General features: G+C 33.7%; 1 protein-coding gene and 2 long non-coding RNA genes across 4 annotated transcripts in view; 1 reads left to right on the plus strand and 2 right to left on the minus strand.

The window, feature by feature from the left end:
• The window catches only part of LOC140743346 (uncharacterized), a 466,218-nt gene that overhangs the window by 360,681 nt on the left and 80,933 nt on the right, over positions 1 to 24,604 (minus strand). The window lies entirely within an intron of this gene.
• Idgf (imaginal disk growth factor) lies at positions 387 to 23,601 on the minus strand. Of its 2 annotated transcripts, XM_073074509.1 has the most exons (10): positions 23,434 to 23,601; positions 8,014 to 8,264; positions 7,522 to 7,654; positions 5,977 to 6,147; positions 5,325 to 5,493; positions 4,418 to 4,548; positions 3,611 to 3,742; positions 2,801 to 2,833; positions 2,075 to 2,174; positions 387 to 1,120 (listed from the first exon to the last, which is right to left on the minus strand). In XM_073074509.1, the coding sequence occupies exons 1-10, from the start codon at positions 23,540 to 23,542 to the stop codon at positions 1,006 to 1,008; spliced, it is 1,344 nt and encodes a 447-aa protein (XP_072930610.1). In that variant the 5' UTR covers positions 23,543 to 23,601; the 3' UTR covers positions 387 to 1,005. The 2 variants fall into 2 exon arrangements, with proteins under 2 accessions (XP_072930610.1, XP_072930611.1); XM_073074510.1 differs by lacking the exon at positions 2,801 to 2,833 and having other exon boundaries at positions 23,434 to 23,600.
• On the plus strand, positions 16,046 to 21,027 carry LOC140743338 (uncharacterized). The gene is made up of 3 exons (XR_012102453.1): positions 16,046 to 16,391; positions 17,819 to 18,081; positions 20,895 to 21,027. It is a non-coding gene; the product is annotated as an uncharacterized LOC140743338 (long non-coding RNA).

A 24,604-nucleotide genomic window follows, 5' to 3' on the forward strand; every position in this document is an offset into this window, starting at 1 on the left:
AAGCCGGCTTGAAATACGGTACTTGTCTATGTAGTTTTAGTATTTGCTTTGTAAACATTGTATTATTGTTATTTCTATTTCTAACTTCTGCCAAAAGGTTTTAAAAGATTTTCTGCAAGGAATCTATAATAATTTCGAACTGATATTTGACAATTATTAAAATGAAATATAGGGATTATAGGTATGCGCCAAAACTGACATAATACGACTATCTATGCTGCCATGATAAAGTGACAGATATTAAAAATATTTAAATGCTAGAATACCTTTTAATATTTTGTGCAATTATAAAATAAAATACCAATAAAAGATAAATAACTCTTTACATCGGCCAAAATATCGTAGGGTATAGGTACGAATATCTATTAGGAATAAAACTACATAAATTCATTTTGATTGCATTTATTTGTTATTACCTGACTACATGTTTGTAGTTGTACATATTTATATCATAAATAACCAAACTATAACATAAAAACATACAAACATTCAACTTAAAATTAACTTATTTGGTCAACATTTAATTTTATTTGTTGGTCAGAAATAACTAAATTTAAAAATATTGCATGCATGGGATGAATGAAATGAAGCGTTGGAGAATAAATGTTTAAAGAAAAATGTATGACAGGAGATCCTTGGTTAACTGATTCACTGATCCACTAGTTTGAATGACAAACAGTGCTAAGACCTACCGCTTGCATGTAATTTTGTATCACTCGATTAAACTCGACTATCTACTATATAGAACTAAATACTACCTTACTGTAAACTTAAACACTACATGAACTCACTCGAATACAATTCAAGTTAAGGTCTAGTACTTTATAAAAATGGTTCCAGAGAAAACTAAGACAAGAAAATCTAAAGTAAAAGAATTAGTATTACTTAGGTGGCCAGGAGCCTGACGCTAGGGCTAATAAGACAAATGATACAAAATCATACGCAGGCTCTTATTCTAACTATTTTATATTTGTTACATAAATATTGTTGTCTGAAGAAAAGTTTTTAATTTAAACGGAACTTGGTAGCGCGGAGGATGGGGTACTTGTCGCCGGTGCACAAGCCGCGGAAGTCGTCCATCGACAGATCCCAAATGGACACTCCACCAAGGTTCTTTGATCTGTGAACATTGAACAATGTTAATACATTTTTTTATAAAGTTACTTAATTTATTTCAATGCAAAGCTTTAGTAGCGGACTACAGATAATACTTAAGAAAATACCTAATAACTTGATTGCTTAAATAATATTGTTTGCCTTCGATTATACAATTAATACAAAAACAAAAAAACAAATATGATTGATCTAAATTTTATAAATTCCTATGAATCAATTATATATCTACTAATACTAGGTTTGTTAAACTCGTAATCTCTCTGTTGGTTTTCTGGTGTCATTGACATACTCAATAGAGAGACAATTTTAAACACCCAGACCCCGAACAGATATCTAAAACGTATTAAGTTACCAAATAAAATGCGCTGCCATAGCGAGAATTAAATTACTACGCGACACTATAGTATTAAATAAATTATGTTTACTTAATATGTTTCGTAGTTTTTCATATAATTTATGTTCGTTGTATTATCGTCCCATAATCAATAAATCCGTTATGATGATTGGGTTTTACAGAGAGCTAAAGTACGTGCATTATGCAAGTAATACGTTGTTGTTGTTGTTAAGTTAGTTTTTAACTATATCAAAAAATTGTACCCAACAGGTAGTGCTTCACCAAATTCTAGGAATGGTACTGTATACCTTCTACATGAAACGTTTAAGCAATTCACCTGAAGATAGATGGCTACTGCCGCCCATGTACATCTGTAATAAACCCCAGATAGGATTAGATATTCCTGCCTGAGGTCGGTCACAAATGCGCCGCTACTCCTGAGGAGTAAGCTGGAACGTCTCGGAAAACTATGTCTCCCTGACCACACTCTTCAAATTAGAACACACCAGCGTTAACACTGCTGTTATGAGGCAGAAATAGGTGTGGCGGTGGTGCCGCTGGAGTCGAACCTCAGAGGGTTCTGCCACCTTCAAACTTGGTACGTAGGTTCATATAATAACTAACTTGACATATGTAGCCTTCTGTCCAGCGGTGTCCGGGTCTTCGTAGCTCACCCACATACCGCCTTCACCGTTGTCATCGGGGAGACGGAATGCGTAGGTTCCTAAAATATCATTAATTTAGTCAATAAAATTCCTTACCAATCTTATTATACGCCATGTGCTACAAAAGCTACAGAAACGTGCCCTTATTAGTGTATTAAAATAGGGACATACACAATTTGAACACACATTATATGCAATATTAATTTAATATTGTATTATACAAATAAATGCTGCCTACGAAGAACATTATACGTTGGATACATTTCACGCTAATTAATGGAAATTGAATTCATATCCAACCATCGTAAGACATGACACTCGTTTGGGTTTTAATTATTTTTGTTTAATGTTCGTAATAGTACTACGAGTATATTGCTTTGTTGTTGTGGTAGGTTGTGTTGGAGTGGGTTCAAACAAAATTTAAATAAAATTTTGGCCGTTTTCATAAACAATATCAAATAATACAACCAATTGAATAAATATGTACAGCTATAATTAATTAAATTACAAAAACATTTCATTATTATTGTTGCATTGATATCATATTAGACTAAATAACTTTGATTCAGCATTGCAATAACAATTTCAGCCAATTTGAGCCATTAGCCATCACCAAAAAGGTTTAATAAACACAATAAAACGTTAGTAATGAGGAGCTAAAAGCCAGCTATAATGGAGTACCAACCAAAAAAGTCTCCATCCTTCGTTAAGCCCACGTCTGAAAAGTTAAATGTACCTGCTAATTCCCACGAAGTTACTCAAGCATTTATGTAAATAGCTCTGAAATTTGTTCCAACCGGCTAAATATGAAACGCGACCCTTCACTCATATTAATTAGGGTTGTAACGTAACATTTACGAATAAGCATTATACATTTTACCTATGAGTACACGTAACATCGTAATAATGTGGGAAAATTCAAAATCGCATTTCCGTTCAACTTTTGGTACAAAGTGTTCGCGTGTTTTAGTATTTCTCACTTAGTCGTAATAATGTAGTGCAATTAATGGAAATTCCTAAATGTAAATTATTTACCACAGATTTTGACACAATACTCGTTATTAACAAAGTTTATTTTCATTTTCTGTACAATAATCTTTATCGTTACAACCCCAACTTTTGCACATTAAAACAGTAAGAATTTAAGGCGTGAAATCACCTCGATGGTGAATTATAAAATTCAATGTGTACAATATCCGCATAATATCAACTCCCGGTATATTTTTGCAAGGTAAAAGTAACGCACACTATAACCGAAAAATAACTTAAATATATAACTCAATACTTTATAAGCGACTAACTTACCTACTTAATGGAATACTAACGTTTTGTAGGAAATCATGTTACAAAATTGAGGTTTTATTTCTACGTTTAATGCTTTCTAGTATTTCAGTATTCTCTATCTCTAATGTACCATAAATTCATAGTATGCAATGCTTGCTTAAATATTGCATGGAATATATATAGAAATATATATAGAAAATATATAGCTTACCGTACTGCTTCTTAGGGTTTGAGTCAGAAACCTTCCTCAGATGAGGCCGCATGCCCTTCTGGTGGTTAGGATTGATAAGCTTAGCGCAGACCTCTGGGTAGCTCAAGATTCCTTCAACTTTCGTGTATGGACCTGTAACATAAAAATAATATTAAAACAAATTCAGTCTTTAATCCCGATATTTCTTGTAAACTTTCCCTCCCTTCTGTCGAAGAAGTAAAAAGTTCCACAGTTTATATTCAAATTTAGATTCTTATGAAACTTTGGCAAGCCGCGACTTGCGACAACAACTTGACAAATTAATTACATTCAACATTTCAGGATTTATATTTTGAAGGTTATTTAAAACTTAAATTATACGTCTAAAGTCGTGTCGAAATTGTATACTGTGTATCACTTGTGCTAGTAACATCATATTTTCCTTCACTATTGAAGCAAGTTATGATTGATTGACTCAAAAACCAATCAGGTACGAGCAAACATAGGGTATCGTACGACTTGTTTGCTTGTGTGTTTTGTTAGAATCCCGCGCCTGTCCTCCAGAGAAGGTCATCATTTTCATATTAGTAGCATACCTTGCTAAGGGCTTTGAGTCCCCGAAGAGTAAAAAGGGTAGAAATCTTTAAAATAACCGGAGGTCGCCATACAAGACACCGCTATTTTTCGGCATTTTCAGTTTTATCTTCTAAACCATATCACTATGATAATGATAACACATGGTCAAAATAAAAAGAATGAAAATTTCATGGTACGAAACCCCCCGGGTGCGAGTTCGGCAGTCACTTGGTCATTTTTATTTATACTAACCAGCTTCACCAGGTCCATCGGCGTGTACAGGAGGAACTCCGGAAATCTCGCTGTCAGAGTCCAGCTTCCACGTACGGCCAAAAGTAGCTATACCCAAAACGATCTTGCCACTGGGTGCCCCAGCTTGGGTCCTGTAGCATAAAAAAACATTTTAGATGACCAGGAACGTCATGACCAAATAATTATAGTTTAAAAACTAAAAACCACGCTAAAATCGCACAAGGAAAATCGAAAATCCTGATTCGAGACGATCCTGTTGAGGAGAATGGGATAAAATTATTAAAATCATGTATGTCATCAGTTCTTGATAAGTGTCAAAAATTTTTAATTAATTGGACCGTTCAAAGTGGTTAAAATCGAGATCAAAGATTTCGGCACATACATACAAGTCAAGCTAATAAAGCGTGGTAAGAGTAATAACATCACGTATTCACGTATGCCAAAATTTTCAATCATTCTGTACGATCTAAAATATGAATAAGATTTATACATTCGCACCTAATCCGTACCTAAACGAAACCTTTTAACATCCATTAAAGGGATGGATGTGATTAATTAAAAAATATTACAGGGATAATTTTACATAAGCGGGTTGATTATGGTAATACTGGGCCTCGATTGTTTAGGTACTACGACTGAAATCTTCCTGTCAATAATAACCATTGAATATTGTTTATAAAAGCAGTCATAGCCTAGTGGTTAAGAAACTCGGCGTCCCCATCGAGGGATCCGAGGTTCAAATCTCAGGCACGCACTTCTGACTTTTCAAAGTCATGAATTTTCAAAGTATGTAAAGTCGACCAATACGCACTTGGCCAGCGCGAGGCGCTAATACCCGTGCCCAGCGGTGGGACTAAAATGGGTTGAAGATGCCGATGATTATTTATAATAAGTCAACATTTCTCACCAGTAGTTAATAGCGGCTTCAACATTCAGAAGGGGATTGCGGCTCTGGGGAGTATAGATAGGACTGACGTAGTCAGCCTCCTTCGGGTTGCGCTCGGGGGTGTTGAAGTCGAAGGCGTTCACGTTCACGATGTCCACCAAATTGATGATGGCAGGCACGTCGTAGTAGACTACAGGGAAATAAAACATAGTACAAATTACTTCATAAAATTACCAACAGATACAGGAAAAAATCCAATACAACAAAACATCATCTTTCGTATAATTCAAGATTGCAGAAACATTAAATTTTATGATTTATACGAACCGTGGAAAAAAAATAGCTAAAACTTACCTGCCTCCTAATAAAGCTCGTAGAATTTTTTTGTGGTTCGACGACGGCGACTTCACCGCTACACTTATTTATGTCTAACTAATAGCAGCAGTGTTAAGCGCTGTTGTGTTATGGGTTGTTAGATTTGGTAAGGGAGACATAGTTTTCAGAGACATTCTAGCTTAGTCCTTTGGGGTAGCGGTGGTTTCTTTAGGTAGGAATATAATCTTATCTGGGGTTGGTTACAGATGTCCATGGGCGGCAGTAGCCAACAGGTAGACAGCATGCTCGTCTCCTACTCCTATATTATATAAAAATATACAAATAAAATTTTACTTACTGGTAGCATTGACATTGGGCAACACGGTGATAGAGAGTTGCATATTAGGCTTGAGGCTGAGGGCCTGTTTCATTTCACGGACCAACGCAGTGAATCCTTCGCGGTGCTCTGCCTCCTTGTCGTCCACGGGAGTGGTGCCGAAGGTCTTCTTGATGCCATGCCAGATGGATCCTAGGAACATAACGTTGGTCAATTTCGTGACGTAAGCAGGATGTTCTATGCAGCATCTTTTTAAACTTTAGGCAACCTTTTAACTTCCAATTTGTAATGTATTTTTGTTATGTTATTAGTTGTGTACATCTATGTGTGTTTATGTACTCTTATATGTTAGCTGTCTTCATTTCTAATTGAAATTCCATGTTGTTCTTTTTTGGCCTGTGTTATCTATAAGTTTTGTTGCATGTAATTTTGTTAATGAAGCAATAAATAAAAAATAAATATAATTTTCATTTTCAGAGCTATCTTGAAGGTTAAACAAGATAAAATAATGGCAATAATTTAGTTACTCGAAATAACCAACAACGGTTAAGTGGTGGGTACTCCATATATAGATTTAAAGTAATTTGTGTGATCTTAATGGAATCCATTATGATCCGGTGCTCAGTAATGGATCTAAATTGAAAGCGAACCACATGAGCTACGTAAAAATGTATTAATACACATACGATCTACATTTGAATTATAAATATGAATAATAGAGTTTATTTAGAAATACGAATTTTACTTAAAACCAAGTTCCAAAAATACCCAAATGTTCATAAGCTAAACACCCTTCGTATTATTGGTAGATGAACATCGTAAAGCGTCAAAATTATATGAATACAAAAGTAGCTGAATATGATATATGTTACTGTTCAGATATTTTGATACTGTAGTGTCTACTTTAGATAGCAGTGATAGCCTGGTGGTTAAGAAACGCGGCCTCTCGATCGAAGGGTCCGAGGTTCAAATCCCAGACACGCACCTCTGATTTTCAAATTTATGTGCGTATTAGAAATTAATTATCACTTGCTTAGACGGTGAAGGAAAACATCGTGAGGAAACCTGCATACCTGAGACATTTATATAAAAAAAAGAAAATCTTAAAGGTATGTGAAGTCTACCAATACGCACTTGGCCAGCGCGGTGGACTATGGCCTAATCCTTCTCATTATGAGAGGAGGAGACCCGTGCCCAGCAGTGGGACAGTAATGGGTTGTTGATGAGTTTCTACTTTTGCAACTTTACGACGTTCATCTCCTTGTAATTATGGTACTATGTAGGTGTGTTTAGCTACTTATGAAAGCTTGGGTATATATGTAGGTATTTTTGAAACCTTAATCTGTTCATCTACTTTTGGAGCTGTCTGTACATCCGTTCTACTTCCGAAATTTGATATTTTTCAATCTTTGGTACGCAAAAGTTTAGAATAGATTGATTATTTATAATAGGCTGTAATATTTGAAACTAAATTGACCATTTGAGTAGTTGTACATTAGCAAAGTACTTAAGACTAAAATAGTCTCCTCTTATGTATGGTTACGAATCACCTAAATTCGTACTAACCCCAGGTAGAGCGGATCTTCTTAGGTTTGATCCTAGCGAACTGCCACGCGAGGTCAATACCATCGAAGCCATGTTGCTCAGCAAGCAGCACACCAGAATTCACAAAAGCAGTACGAGCCTGCGGTGACTCCAACTAAAACATAAAACAAAGAAATGTTGGAATGGTACCCAACAGCTCAAAGTTACTAAGTATGAAAGGAGTTACTTAGAAACGTTGTGTTATGAATTCTCTAGACCAAAAATTTACAAAGTGGCAATGAGTCACTAGACTACCCGGAAAATTAAAACTCGGCAGCACCGATGTTCTAACCTAGGCAAAAGTAGCGTATTGTATACGCTACTTTTGACGAGGTTGTCCTCGATTGAGCTGAGATGGGTTGATAAAATCTGTAAAGCCAATAGGAATCTGTTGCATTTACAAACGGTCAGAAAGTTAATCTAATACCACTTAATAGGTAACTAGAGAAATTTAGTTATATGAATAAACTTTACCAGTGTGTTGTACTTCAGGGGCTCTTCAGTATCGGCATCACCACCAACGGACAGCAGGACCTTGAGACCTGGGTACTTGGTCTTAAAGTTTGTGATCGCGCGGTAGTTGGCGTGATTGCGGTCTACATCAAGGTTCTCGTTGAGCGACACCATCTTGTACGTGTCGGGCTGGATGCCGGCGAACCCATACACCAGGTGCGTGCAGAAGGACAGCGCCGGGTCCAAGTCGAGAGGCAACATGCGCGCTTGAGCTGGGTAAATGCAACCCTCAACTTTATTTCATTATTAGTATAGTTCGATCCCTTAAATAGGGATAGGTTAGGTTAGGTTATTCAGCATAAAGCTTACTTACTTAAGATTCGGTTAATGGTTTTACTGAGATTTACAGACATAAGATTTTCAAACCAAATAAGCTAAATTTTGTAATACGAGCACCGACCACTCAATTGCATTTTACTAGTTTTAGATTCATTTAACAGTTCCAGATTTTAGATTACTCAATTGTTAACCAACATATTTTACGCATACCTGCCTACCTACATAAAAATATGAATATTAATACATAAATACAAATATTCTAACAATAAAAGCATATATCAATCAGGACATAATAATAGGACATTTTGAAGGTGGTAGAACCCTCTGTGGTTCGACGCCGGCGGCACCACTGTCACACCTATTTCTACCTTATAACGGCAGTGTTAGGCGCTGCTGTGTTCCGTATTGAAGGATGTGGTAAGGGAGGCATACTATTCCGAGGAATTCCAGCTTACCCCTTAAGGGTAGCGGCTCATGAGTGGCCAATCTCGATTAAGAAGCTAATCTTATCTGGGGTTGATTACAGATGTCCATGAGCGGAGGTAACCATGGAGCCAGCCAGTCAGGTGGATTGCATGGTTGTCTGCTGCTGCAATGTTTAAAAAAAACATAATTCTTCTTTGTCCTCCAAGTGTGAACAGTATACGCGACGCGACGTGTGGGCGATCGGTTCATACGAACTTATTATAGTTAAGTGAGTTCCATTGTTTCCGTCATTAACCACTTAGAGGTGCGAGTGACGCGATCGGATGAGGATCGTAGGAAGAACAGTAAGGACTCAGGGCTGGCAGATTTCCAAACACGTTTTAGGGTTCCGTACCCAAAGGGTTAAAACGGAATCCTATTACTATACCTTCGTTGTCTGTCCGTCTGTCACAGAGCTCTATCTTTTGAACCATAATTTACAACAAGTGCTAAAAATAAAAAAATGACTTGAAAATAAATGGGGTCGCTATACAAGAGACCACTATTTTTCAGCGTATTTCGCTTTATCTTTTGACCTGTAATAAGTAGATAGTTAAAATTTTCATGATATAGTTACTATGGATGGTATTATAATAAATACTACACTGTTTTTTTAAACTTTCAACTCCTTTCAACTCGAATTAATTGCCACTGAGTTAAGTCTCTTAGGTAGGTACTGCCGACATTAGAAATGTACAAAATTTTCCAAATGGTGTAGATTTACCAAATGGGTCAATAGGTTCAAAATGTTAGGCACATTGCTTAATATTAAAATTGGTATCTTATTACCCTCTTGAAGCAACTCAACTTCACATAATTATTATCAAATATACATTATATCCGTTGCGTTCGATCTAGGAAGAGTGCCACTATATTTACTTTAACATTTAAAAATTAGAAAGAATACACTAAGCTGTAGGATCCAAGATCGAAAACCTACAACATATAAATGACAATAATCATGAAATACCTACTTGGGAATGGTTACGCATGTATTACAATTCAATTGGCATGCGACCTCTTTATAAATTTATTACTGGCAACCCTTATTTAAAGTTCTTTGAAACAAATATCAGGATTGTTTTACATGATATTTTCCTCATTGACTCACATCTTGAGACAAAGGAACAGTCATAGAAATAAATATGTTTTTAGATCACAATCGTTTATTATACACGTAAGAAATGAATTAACACCTATAAATCTGATTGCCTACTCAGTACACCAATGTGATTAAAATGTGCCGTTATAAAATATTGCTACATAATTACCTCTTTTTAAACCATTTTTAAGGGTAAAATATTTTTCGATCTTCAATTTTTGACATAATATCTATAATACACCATTTACACCGACTTAACAAATTACAGCTTACCTATATGATTATAGAAACGTGCCATTTTCTATAATAATTTGTTATATGATGTAGATTCATTTGTTTACACTATCACTGGGATTTTTAGTCGACATTGACAGATACGGAAGTTGACGAAACAAAAAAATCACTGCAACCAAAAACGACCGGTTAACCTTAAGTAGTGCAATCCATGAATTGCTTAATCGTAGATTTGACAGCTTTTGTCAACATTAAAGTTACATGGTGCTCTACATCATCTAAGGGTGGATTGCATCCAAAGTCCGTTTTAAATTTGCGTTAAAATTAAATATAAGAACTTGACGGTACCTATGGAATTTTACAATTATGTGTTGCACCAATTTATCTGTCATTTGTGTCGCTTTTACCACAATTTTTAATCGACTTTGACAGATACGGATGTTGACAAAAACCGATCACAAAGTTATTTATAACGTACGAGTAATTTCAACCTCTACTAACATGTTGCAACTAATTATTTTTTAACAATGTATTTGACGGATGGTTAGGTTTTCGTAAGTGTTAAAATTAAATGTTGCAATCAAATTTTTAAAAACCATCAAGCAGCAATCCAGTAAGTTAAATAAGGAATGAAGCGTGTTTTATGTAAAACAACTAATAATGTTATGTATTTATCAGTACAATTGCTAATTGTCGTTCAAAAACACGTAACACAAGCACAATATGTATCATGCGTTGTTTATGCTCGCCTGGCTCTAACGATCTTGACCGATAAAATAGTATCACGAATATCACCTCGACCAATCAGTTCAAGTTTACTTTGCTATTTACTTGAATAGAAATAGGATGGAATATTTGTTTATTTATTTGACCTTTGTCACTTAAACATATTAATCTCTGGAATTCATAAGGCGATAAAGTATAACTAGGGATAGCAGTAATCATTATATTTATGTACCATTGCTGTATAATTTTAATTATACTCTATTACACCTAATATATATCTTATAAGTGACTTCTTAACAAAAGTACTCAGTACCACAAACCTGCGTGGTGCGACTGTACAATAACCAGATTTTCTTGTATGTACCTATAATATTTATACTAGTTCCATTTTTATGGCATTAAAATATATCTTGCTTTATTGATCTACTTTAGTAAACTAATTAATATATTATTAAAATCATCAAATCCTCAATCAAAAATAATTGAACCCCCTCAACATTGGGAGGGGCAGTTTCGTAGAGGGCAGCTTCCACAATAGGAATAACACCCGTTTTTAATAATCAAACTATCCGATATTTTGCCTATTGAAGACTGCCATTTGACAATTACTTACTAGGAATTGTCAAATTTTGATTTTTGGTAGGCAGTTTGGATAGATTGAGTATTAATACCGGGTGTAAGTCGCCTGCATGTCTTCATGTATTGCACATATGGCCTAACATAATCGTCGGATGAATCGTGTAAATGTAACATTCAGGGTTATTTGTTTAAATCTGCTTAAGTATTTTATTTTTCAAATTACCTCATACTTTAGTCATCGTACCTTGGCCTATAATCTTAACGCACCTTGGCGTATGAAATTACTTACGTTACGTATATAAGTGCTCTCATTTCATACCTGTTTTGGTTTTTTTTTATTTGTTTTTTTTTATGAGTTATATTAATTACTGACTTTTATGTAAAAAATCAAACTAGATATTATTTCAAACAACACAACTATTGAAAATCTTTTTTTTTATTATACATTGATGCCATTTTACAACGGTTGTTAAAGACAAGCATCCACCCATCCACCAGGTTTTAAATACGTACATTGCACATACGCATTGATTAGTAAAGATACTTCGCCGCCTTGAAATTGAATGAAGCCGCAAATGGCTTATTATAGTAAGTTCTTTTTTTGAATTCTTGACAAATAAAAACATTTTTAGAGAAAATTAACGAATAAATAACTAATACTGTGTAATTTTAATGATAATTAAATAATTTATAATAATCATTTCAAATATTTTAGGGACATTTTAGCACGGAGACGTAGCAAAATTTTTTTACGCAACTGTTTCAATTCTCAAAACTGGGTACATTTTCTTTTTAGGAGTGAGTAATCTTTACTCTATGCACATACGTAATTATAAGCCTAAAACTCGATATTCATAAAGGAAATAAATACAAGAATCTTTGCATTGACTATGATATAACCCACAGTTCCGCCCACCTACCCAAGGATAAAAAATGTTAACAAAATATACTACCGACATCGATATCACTACAAAGTTAAAAAAATAGTGGTTTAGTACTATTAGTACAAACTTCTGAAGTTAGTTAAAAATAATTTGTATTATCTACGAACTCGAGATATTTTTAAACTGTCCAAGATAACTCCAAGAAGACACAAGAGATTTTTTATAAGATTGAAGTAACAAATGAACATGCAGTCCACCCGATGCTTAGTGGTACTCCCCTTAGGCCGAGAACGCACTGCGGTTAAACGCAGACTGAATAAAAATAGCTGAAAACGCCAAAACGCATACGAACACGCACTGCGGTATTCTTTTGGCTTAATTTTATTTCAGTCTCATCATGGATTTCAGGCGAATAGCACATGTTGTGGGGTTGGAGACATCGCTCTCCCATCGAGACTTAAAACCACTGATATTTAAAACTATAGATATGTTACCTGCCCACTAAACAACATAAATAAGTGAGCAAACCGCGAGCGCATTGACACATAAATGCGCGTTTTTCATTTTGCTTACTTGGTATTTTATAAGTGACAGAGCTATTGGAACAATGTGATAAAAAATACAACTAGTGTTTGCTATTGCGTTTCAAGATTCATTCATACGTAAATATATACGTAAATTTTGCTTCTCTACCACTACCTACTTGTGGAAGAATCTCTTTTTTGATAGTTACGTAATTATGGCGGACCAAGCACAAAAAATAATGAAGACATAATGATTTCTCCTCATTTACTTGTGATATGTGATTCCATAAAGCTTGTGTATTTTTTGCATAATTTGTACATTTAAGCATTGCACAAGAAGGCATTTTGAGACTTAAAAGACTAAAATAATGACGTTTAACGTGTACAGTGACATACATACGTGTCAGTTACTACGCCGCGCGAGAGCGACTGGAGTCGATTCACTCCAATTGGTGTATTTTGTATATTTCATGTTTTACCCGCTAATAACATATCTTTAGTTTGTATCAATGCGCCACGATACAATTACTAAAAGAGACAAAAAAACGCGTTTTAAACAAGCGGCGGTCAAAATGTAACAATAAATCAGTCACCTGAAAAAATCACTAGTGCGTGCACTTGTATAGAAAGCAATATGTTTTATATTTTTGCGGTTTCAGTCTTGCGGTTAAACGCGCGCATTAAATCGCAGTGCGTTCTCAGCCTTACCATGAGTTTTCAAAACATCCCACAATTTTATATTACGTGTACTCAATCCATTATTCTGTTCCATTTGCTTCAGTAGACTGAGTAAACGTATCAATAAGTAAGTGCTCAAGTCATTTTGTCTGCCTCACATATTCGCAAAAAAGAGAGACTAAACATAAGGCGCTATATTGTCAATTTAAACATTTAATGTTACGTTACTGACACTATAGTTCCGATAAAATCCGCTAGGGGCGCTTATTGGAATTTGTATGGGCAAATACGTAAACAAATACCAAAAGAGTAATATTTGTTAAAACGTAAAACTCGTGGTAAGGGTACAGTACACATCTGAAACTAGCTCCGCATGGAACAAAAATTCTACCTGAGGAAAATCACAGATGTGTTCAGTATTATTTTAATTAAATAATTTGTGTTATTTTCACGATGTGTCATTTTTATAATATCTAATAAGTTCCTATTTGTGACAATAAATCACTGGCTGGTACGATTGTATTATTTTTCTTTTTTATGCTAATTCAGCATAAAAAAGAAGAAGAACACTCGACGTTTGAGTTATATTTTGCGCGGGAATAGAAAGAAATTAAAAATTGGTTCAAGAAATCGTTTCATTCTTCCAATATATATTAAAAGTAACGTTAGTCTATTCGTCTGTCATGTTAAAATTATTTATCGCCTATACAATCAACAACCTCAACCACATACGATGCGGTGGTGTTTATTCTGATATATTGTTTGGGATATGTGAGCGACAAACTTGTCCAATTAGAACCGCGGCGTAGCCCCGGATGAAACGATAGTGACACATGATGTGCCAACGTGTACACTAGGGTTGCCACCCGTATAATTATTAGTATCGCATCATCAAATAATTTAGTATACAAGATACTATATTTTCTACGCTAATTCAGTAATAAATTCAGAAAACGCATAGTATCGTATCGTAGTACCTAGGGGAATACATTATAGCGACATAGTAAAAGTAACCGGAAACCGGCAAAAATATAACCTGTACCTCATATATACCTCATATGATTCAGAAATATATCGATCTCGCAATTCTTTTGAATTATTATTTTCTTAAAAATAAGTGGCAACCTACGAGGGTTGCCACTTATTTTTACACAAACATGAAGGCAATTAAGAAATTATCGCTCTGTATTGAGTTTACTTATTTAGCTTTCAATATTCTAATAAGAAATAATTCAAATTGAAAATGGAAATTGATTATACGTATATTATGTTTGAGCCAAATTCTAATAATTTCTGTACCACTGCTGCGCCTAAAAGAGTGAGGGATTTCATGTCATAGTCTGCCGCGCCGGCCGAAGTCTGAACACCTATAAGTACTTCACATGTTTCAGATGTATTTTTATGTTTATAAAGTTTGATACACAATAACTAGAAACAAATATTAATTGTTACTTGTTAAAAGACCTGTGAAGTCTACCAATCCGCTCTTAGCCGTCGTCGTGGATAAGACGAATCCTTATTTTAAGAGAAACTCCCGCTCAGCCGTAGAACATCTTAGAGTTGTTACAACAACATTACATACTTGCAAAGCTGACATAGTTGCTTTGATACTAAGTAAAAAATTCAACAATGGCGGTATCATTTGGCTAAACTACTAAATCCTGTTCACTTTATTTCTTCCACACAATTCTAGAACTGTTTGTGCAAGATATCGCGACACTTGACACTCGCGATATAAGGTCACGACTCGTTCTGCTCGGTAATCGTCAGACCGGCTTATCTAAGCTTTGTTCAGAAGTATTACCCGTACCTACTAGGTTTATCTTTATATTATTAACTTAAAATAAACGGTTGAGTTCATAAAGTTATGTACTATAAAAATAATGAGAATCTATCCACATAAAGTAAACAAACATTTATATAACGCCTAACTATAATTATTTGAAATAATTCACTGCTCAGCGAAGATACAAATTGCAGTTTTCGTGGCAAAAAAAACTACTAATGAGAAAATACTTGCAAATGATATAACCGTAACGAGGCACAACAATCTTCCCAAATTATGTATTGTTGCAATAAAAACACGTACCTACATTTGTACATAATTATGTTATTGGTATTTTAATCTTCAGGCTCTCTTACTCTTGCTCTCACTGACAATAATGTTCAAGGAGAAAGTTTTACCACTTTCAACTTACGTTTCGCGGGTCTAATTACACAAGCGAGAACCGTGGTTACAGACGTTGAAACCAATATTTATATACCAATATCATATTAGCAACTTTTAAAGATATAAACGTGAATAAATTAATCGCTTTAAGATGACTCGCAAGGTAATCTCGAGGCAACGAGTACGTTGCAAGAGGAAATCAAATCCATTTATTTTTGCAAACTCGAGGCAAAATAATTCGAATTCCACACTTACATCACACTGTACCATCTATCATTAGCTACGCCTCGCAGATTTATCCGCATTATATTTATGTAATTATGCCCTAGTTGTCTCGTCCTCGATGATCATAGAATACTGACTGTTAGTTAGCTCCCTAGCACTTACTAACGCCACATAAGTTTAAATAATCTTTCTGAAAATAAAAATTCTGCATAATCTGTACCTCGTTGTCTGTCACGCGCTGTCATTACGTCGAGCTGTCATTCGTTTTCTATGTCGCTTAACGACGCCACATGTTTGTCACCGCAATAATATATAAAATATGTTATTTTATGTATAATGTATATAGTGTTATGTTAAAAAATGACGATTGGAGACCAAACAAGAAGAATTTTCAATGGATATACGGACGGAGCGGATATACGGGCAATGTTTGTGCGAGTTCGACAACGACAAGTTCGTTCCGGAATGTATTGGTAAGTTTATTTTCTTTATTATGTTCCCGCCAATTCTGTGTTTTGTTATGGACACTCAGGCCCATCTGCGGGATGAGGCGGTGTTGAAACATCTCAAAACTCAAAGACGGTCCTTCAAAATCATCAGATGGACGTTAAGGCAACGTCAAAAGATTTCATAAAAAGGGTTTGAAACATATCTGATGGATACTTAGGCTCACCTTCATTGTGTGACCGTGTGACCGTGTCGGTACATCTCGGAGCTCAGAGATGTACCAAGTCCCAGATAATGGACACTTATGCCCAGCAGATGGGTAAGGCGGCATTGAAATATTTCAAAACAAATGAATGGGCTTTATATACCATTTGATAGACACTCAGGCCCACCTGTGGGGTGAGGCGGTGTCAAAACATTTGAAAACTCAAAAGCCGACCTATCTGATCTTTGTTTTTTTCTCTGATCATTTCTTAAGCTGCCATATATTCAGAAGGAATATCATGGTCAAACTTGCTTAAGCTGCCATGGATATTCGCAAGGAATATCATGGTCATACATTTATTGCAACTATTGTGATATTGTTTAGTTCTAAAGAGCAATGTAATAAATGACAGTTAATAACTGTTCATTGTAAACAGTGGTTAATATTCCATATAGGACCACTATGTGTCTTTCCAAGATCCAGCTGGTATGAGCACTTGAAGCATGTTTCTATAAGAATTGCAGGGGAGATTAATCTTACCAACAATAAATGAAGAACGGTTACTGATTAGGCTAATGAAAAGCCCTGATAACTTACTTATAACATTAAATTCAAGTGAACAATTTATAATGATAAAGTATTAACATTATCATAACAAATATTTATTTATACCTGAAATACTTGGAAACGACATGAAATTTATAGCCCATCTAAAATTAAACTTATTCATGAAGCAATTTAATTATTGACAAAAATATTGCTAATCAGATTGTGAATAAGGCACATAGGATTTATTTTATCATGGACTATGCAAGAACTCTCTCAGTCTGAGGAGAGACCTGTACCCAGTAGTGGGATAGAAATTGAGATAGAAGATTTGTGAAGAAGAATTGTGACCGAATGTTTGGTGAATAACTTAGAGTATTTGGGGAAACACTCACATTTGAAAAAAAAAAAAAAATAGATATAGTTTCCAAAGCTCAATTCTGTGATGATGGTGGGTTATTGAATCCATAATGAAACGAGACTCATTCATTATTGATTAACAAACAAGTGGGTATTATCCCGGGGTGTAATCCATTGCAGTTGTTCACAACGGTAACAAAATCTTACATTATATCATCACAGATATAATGTTGCTGCAAAGTACTTATACTGTATCTTATACAGTACCTATACTGTACCTTAGGTAACCATGACCACAGATAAAATATGGTTTCCTATATCTCTAAAAAATTTATGTTTCAGAGGTGTTTTTCTCCTATTAGAGAAGCAGACGACTTTTTAATATTATGATGACTTACATCAAACATGAAGACTTAATAATTGTACAGCAAATACCAAAAACTAAAATTAACCCAGTTCTTTAAACTAGTGGGGACCTCTCTATACAAGTGTCCAGACGATGGCAAGAAAGAGATTGAACCAACCTGCAACTCAACACAGGAAGGAAGACAGGCATCCATTCCGGAGTTACTCAATGCTTAACCGTACTCAACTGTACAAGACTGGTATGTATAAATATCAAATTTGATTCATACCATTGATGGTATGATTACCATCTTAATTATGCTGACCTATGAATGAATATATTTTCCCTCTAAAATGAGAAATGGAAATAATAGATAACATTCATTCGGTAACAATGTACAAGTAACAATATTTAAGGAAAAAACACAAGTCAACCATTCTATTCCTTTACAATTTGTTTCCTTAGCTTAACAGCAACATGGTAATACAATGCATACGCATATTAAATTTAAGAAAGAAACTAATTTTATTTCAATATTTGAACATAACAAATTTTAACATAGGCCACCTGCTCAATAAATAATTTTAATTAGCATAGACTTACATAATATTGTACTATGTGATAATATATTTTGTATACAAAACTGTTACCTAAGGCTATTTTTGCCAAGTAATAAACCTAGTGTTATTGAAGGAGTGACATGTTGCCTAGTAAGTAAGTAATAAGAACATCATTTGATATAAATTTTGTTTGTTGATATAAAAAATTGTTCAGTTTTTTATAAGAGTTTATTGCTTATTTATTATTATTGGCTGACTTTGTATAGCATATATACACTTGTTATGTACCTTTATGAATATAAATATCATAGCCTGGTATTTCATACTTGACAATTATGTGTCAACAAAAATAAATAAAATTATTCATTTAAAGGAAACGTAAGTTCCTTGAAATTCAGTCCATATAATTGCTATCTTTAAATATATATTGTATTATATATATATCAATAAATTAAATAAATTTACTTTCTTTTTGAAATCCTTTGTTAAGATGACTTTAATAATATGCCACAGCAATTAGTGGATAAAATGCTTTATTAGTATACAGCACCTACACTTGCATAATCTTAAGGATTATATTAAGTAATTTGGTGAAAAAAGCAAGGCATTTTTGAATTATATAAATTCATTCATAAATTTTATATCAAGGAACTACTTAGGTCATACAGAATGGGAATGAAATAAAATATTTAGTTTCAAAAGTATACACAATAATATTTACAACATTGGAATATTATCTTCTATGTCTCCATATTTTTATAGGACAAAATCAAAAAGAATAAAGAAACTGGAATTCAGGGTAACCTATCAGATATCCAACCTTTGTTTACCTTGATTAAAATATTATTGGAGTCTTAACCAATTATATCCCTCAAAATAATTACATATTTATTCATACAGCTGAGCATAAGATGAGTTCACAGTGATTTTTTCGTGATATATATTATTATTATATATATCACTTAATTAATATATACAATGTTTATATTAATTCGACAGTTACAAATTATATTTAATTATAATTACAATTTATGCAAATATATGTACATAAATATATACATACATATTATATATATAGAGGTAGTACATAATAAATAAATATATAAATTTATATTTGTAAAACGCCATGGGTAATTGTGCTGAATCCCACAGTGTCAAATCGCTAAAGGATCCAGCGCACCGATATCCCGCGTGCGTTCAAATAACTCCGTCTTGAGAACAAATGAGAAATTCACATACGTGTAATACAAGTATATATATGTGGAACATTACATTAATATAAAAAAAAAAAAAAAAAAAAGAAAAATGGTATCAGGGAGCATTCCTGATAGACGTTTTTGTATTCAAAATTGGGAACAAATGTTAACAAGTGATACTTTACAGTATTATTATTATTATTTTAATAGTACCTATATGTGGATAGCCTTCTTACTGCAGCAATAAACATTTCAAATGCAGAGAAAATATAAATGATTACTATATTTATTTTAGTTCGAGACAAAATATTACATACTTTAGCCTCCACTATTACCAATCAAGTTAATATAAATGATAACTATACATAAAATTATGAAACTTGAGAAGTTTGGACTCTGTAAAAAAAAAAAAAAAAAAATTCATATAATAATATTTTAAATATTTTATTTATGTTTCATAAGGAACCACATTTGGTCCATTTGAACCGTTTTGGTGGTATCATTTAGTACACTGTGCTATAGATTGCCTCATCTATGCAATCAAAAGTTTTGCAATAAGTGTTGTTACATATTATCATTTATTATATATACTTATGTAATAGATAAGACTTCTGGGGCCACGGTAGTGCCACCGCCAAGTCGAAAAATATTTATTTTATAAGTACTGTGCTTATTTTTGTATTGAATGTATAAGATGCTGAATTATGCTACATTCTCTTATTATAATTGGTTCTTTTTTAAGTAAAGAAGTCATAAACACACACAGGGAAGAATTAATGGAAGCGCGGAGTTGAAACAGAATTTATTATTTGATTTTCAGGATGTTTCCTAATTGAACACTGCGTTTCCGACCGGTAAGCGACCGTTCCACCACACAGGTCAGCACCTGCGTGGCGTATTTATTTCATAGCTGTGTGATGTTTGTCCGTATTGATTCTACAACAGGTCTTTGAACATCTAACAGTCAGTATTCTATGATCATCGAGGACGAGACAACTAGGGCATAATTGTACAATCAAACAAACTTACCAAGTGTAGTTCGATTGAAATTATGCTCCTAGTTGTCTCGTCCGAAGATGATCAGTCCCACCCTCCCCTGCAGGTATTACACCTGCTCCCGAAAGTTGTAGAATCAATTAAGTGTAGTAACAGATGTCCACGGGCGGCAGTAGCCACTTGACATCCGGTGGACGGCATACTTGTATGCTACTCCTATACTAAAATATATTTACAACTTTAAACTGAATGACAGCTCGACGTAATGACAGCGCGTGACAGACAACGAGGTACAGATTATGCAGAATTTTTATTTTCAGAAAGATTATTTAAACTTATGTGGCGTTAGTAAGTGCTAGGGAGCTAACTAACAGTCAGTATTCTATGATCATCTTCGGACGAGACAACTAGGAGCATAATTTCAATCGAACTACACTTGGTAAGTTTGTTTGATTGTACAATAACCTATTATAAAATTTGGATCAATTTTATTGTTATCATGAAGGAATATTTTGTAAAATAGAAGATTTTTTGAAATTAAGTGAAAAATACTTAATTAAAATATATGTTATTATTTTATTATTATTATATTATCTTATCTTATATATTTACTAGTGAAAAATACGCCAATTTGACTATTAGAGCTGTTTTGAAAATAATTACGTATAGAGTAAATTTGTAAATATTAAATATTTTAGAACTTAAAAATGCATTTTTAACTTAAACAAGTTAATTTTGTTACAAATAGATGACAAAAATGAATGAAAGAACAAAAGTTTACAAATATAGGGGTATCCTATGTTTTGTTCGCCAGTATGCAAACACATATATAATGTTTTGTTTGGAGGAATTCATTTTATGGAATTAATTTTCTACCATTCTTTTTTTCCATTACCGAAAATACATGCCCGCATAATAGTCAGATACAAATGTTACGATTGATACGTTTATCTTGTGCTCAACGTAGCTCTTTACAGTTTTTACACGCTTTTTATTAGCTTCACCTGTATGTTTGTTTGTAACCGACTTCTTTGGGCGCGATTTTGACCCACTTTAAACGGCCAGATTTCGTTCAAACTTTGCAGATTTATTTAGGACCGATGACAATACACGATTTTAAAAATTTTGTACGATTGTCCTTATCAATATCCTCAGGATTAACAATTTTCGAGGCGAGAGAAAGCGCCTTATGGAGCGTTCAGGCAAAGTTACTAGATTGATTTTTAGCTTTGGAAAATAATAATATTATTTCCCTATAACTCAAATGTACTGAAACATATCTATAATGCCATCTTGTAGAATGATTCTTAGGATTCCGTACTCAAAGGATAAAACGAAACCCTCCGCTGTCTGTTCGTGAGTCACAGGGCTTTATCTCTTAAACCGTAATAGATAGACACTTGATTTTTTTACAAACGATGCATGATGGTGGTCGCTATAACAACAAATACAAATATAAAAATAATAAAATAAATATAGTTTAAAAAACTAAAAAACACGCTTTTATGTTAAAATCAACTAAAAAGCAAAAAATAATCTTCAATCTAGGAATCAATTAAGGAACAGTAAATAGTATAATTGTGGAAAAAGTGTGGGGCGCTTTTCGAACCTGATAAATGGAGCTATATTTATTTAAATGAATATTTGTAACAATATGCATTTGAATGGAGAATAATAAAATAAATACAAAGTATAATTGATTTTTTTTTTTCAAATTGAAAGAATTGTTTGCCTTCATGTATTTTTGGATCATAAAATAGACGCAATTCAAAAGATCTAACAATTGAAATTTGAAATAGTTTCTTGAAAAAATACTTTGTCTATAAATCCATTTTTGCATGCTAAGAAAAACTAGGGTGATTTTCTTTTATTAATTTTTCCATGAGCTTGACTTATGAGGTAGGTATATTATTACATAACGTATGCAGACATTTTATTGTTATTTCTATTGTAAAATATCAGAATGTAGTTCCCGCGTCTCTATCGCTATTAAAGATCGTTATTATACGTATTATATTGCGTTCGATTGTGTACTATTAATAATTTCTACTCGTAGGTACAAAAACTGCAAGACTAAACCGCACGTATTCAAGCAAGCGACAATTTAACGTTTTCCAACAAATATATTAGAATTCGCTGACAGTTTGGTGGTTGCGGCCTTCATATTTATTAAAAACAAAATATGAAAATTAGATGAAAATAACAAAATAAATCGTGTGCTATTTTATTTTCCATTTTATATTCCATACTATGAAATCATGTTCAAGATTCTTCAACATCCGATGAAATTGATAATTTGTTAAAGATTCATACATGCTATGGGGGAAAATTATAAAATCTTCATTAGATTACTTAACTATTTAAGTAATATTATTCAATAACAGAAAAATATAAACGTAGTTCTTGAAATCTGAAAAACGTAACTTTCTTTGATCATTGTTGTAAAAAAGTACTATTCAATAAAGTATTTCAAACTATTCTCGAACCTATTCAAATACAGGACACAAAGAATATAAAAAGCGCAAGCGCAGATTTAAATTACGTATATTTTACCTATTTATTTTTCAATGTCAACAAATTACATCTTTTGATATATAACTATAACTCGATCGAACGTTCTAGCACGTGGTCATCGGTTATTTAGATAAAATGGCGGTTTATAAGCCGTACAATATGTCGATAAATACCGGCATTTATAAAATCCATTATTGAAAGCATGATGTAACAAACAAATCAACTAAAACAAATCAATACAGTTAAGATTAGAAAAATGCAAATGGCGGCTCGTAAAAAATCTGTTTAGAACTGTGAAGCTAATTCGCTTTAACTGTAACGCTCAGCATATCTAATAGTACTTACATTCCCTGACATAGCTCTTGCTGTCGTAGTAGCAGACGACTTTGCTGGTGGAGATCGGAGTGGCGGTGGCGGCCGCTAGAGCGGCGAGGACGGCTAGCAGCACCCTCATGTTGTGGATTGCCGATGTCTGATCGCCACGGAGAGTGTGAGGCGAATGAAGTCTCAGCCGACGAGCCTCGCAGCGCTCACTAGCATTCGGTGACCGCAAGAAGGTCAAAGATTAATTTGACGACGGTGACACCGAAGAGCGATTGTTTATTATTACGCGAGATTATCTTCCGCCCTCCGCCTCGGGTCACGCCTGTGAATTTTAACGTCTCTAGTTCTTGAACCAATTAAATATAACCGCGATATTGTTTTTCTTTTAATAACTTCTAAATAATATAATTTTATCAATTTTAAGTTCACAGAAGAATATCGTGCTTGCGATGAACACGCCAAGATGAGTGATATCTAAATTCATCATTCTGTCTGGCCGGATATTGAATCCGAAAAACCTATACATATCAGGCCGTACGTAGTTTTACCGTCTTACACAGTTGATGTACAGCATTACATGTTTACGTAAAAACTAGCTTAGCATGGAACTCCTTACAAAATCGTCTATCTTTATCTAAAATATCTATGAAAACCAATTAAGTTCATTTTATGATAAGCATTTTACTTCATCCGTGTCATTAATAACTACTTATAAACTATGAGAAATAATGACCTTGTTATAAATAATGTTAAAATTAAACATGCGAAAGTATTAAAAACATATTTTCTGTTGAGGAGATGCATTTAAATTTCGAATTAGTTATTTTTATTCTGTATCGGTGTAGTCTGGGTATAAATAAATCAAATGTCAACCGGGTCCACTAGTCTGTTATTAGATATTTATCGATGTCCTTTTGAAAACAAGTTTCCACGAGGTGATTTTGGATATAAAAACAATAAAGTATATATACTAAAGCAATAGATACTAATAAACTTTGAATGTGATCAAAAAAATATGTAACGTAATCCGCTTTGGTGTGGCATGAATTGAACAAAAGGTTGCAAATAAATATTAATATTTTTTTACTTTACATCATTTAAAAACTCTAACATGCGCTATGTCCAGCGAAGCGCATTGACTGCGGAAAAAACATCTTAAGCAATGTTGCCAACTCTACTATCTTCCGTGTAA

Source organism: Epargyreus clarus, unplaced genomic scaffold (assembly GCF_041222505.1).
Source record: "Epargyreus clarus isolate Ecla_fem2 unplaced genomic scaffold, WU_Ecla_fem_2.2 ptg000007l, whole genome shotgun sequence".
Taxonomy (NCBI): domain Eukaryota; kingdom Metazoa; phylum Arthropoda; class Insecta; order Lepidoptera; family Hesperiidae; genus Epargyreus; species Epargyreus clarus.

Coding starts and splice junctions, on each gene's coding strand:
- Idgf (XM_073074509.1), bottom strand. CDS start 23,542: ATGAGGGTGCTGCTAGCCGTCCTCGCCGCTCTAGCGGCCGCCACCGCC. Junction 5,494..5,976: donor GCCCAATGTCAATGCTACCA/GTAAGTAAAATT, acceptor ATTTCCCTGTAG/TCTACTACGACGTGCCTGCC. Junction 2,834..3,610: donor AAACCCTAAGAAGCAGTACG/GTAAGCTATATA, acceptor TTAACTTTTCAG/ACGTGGGCTTAACGAAGGAT.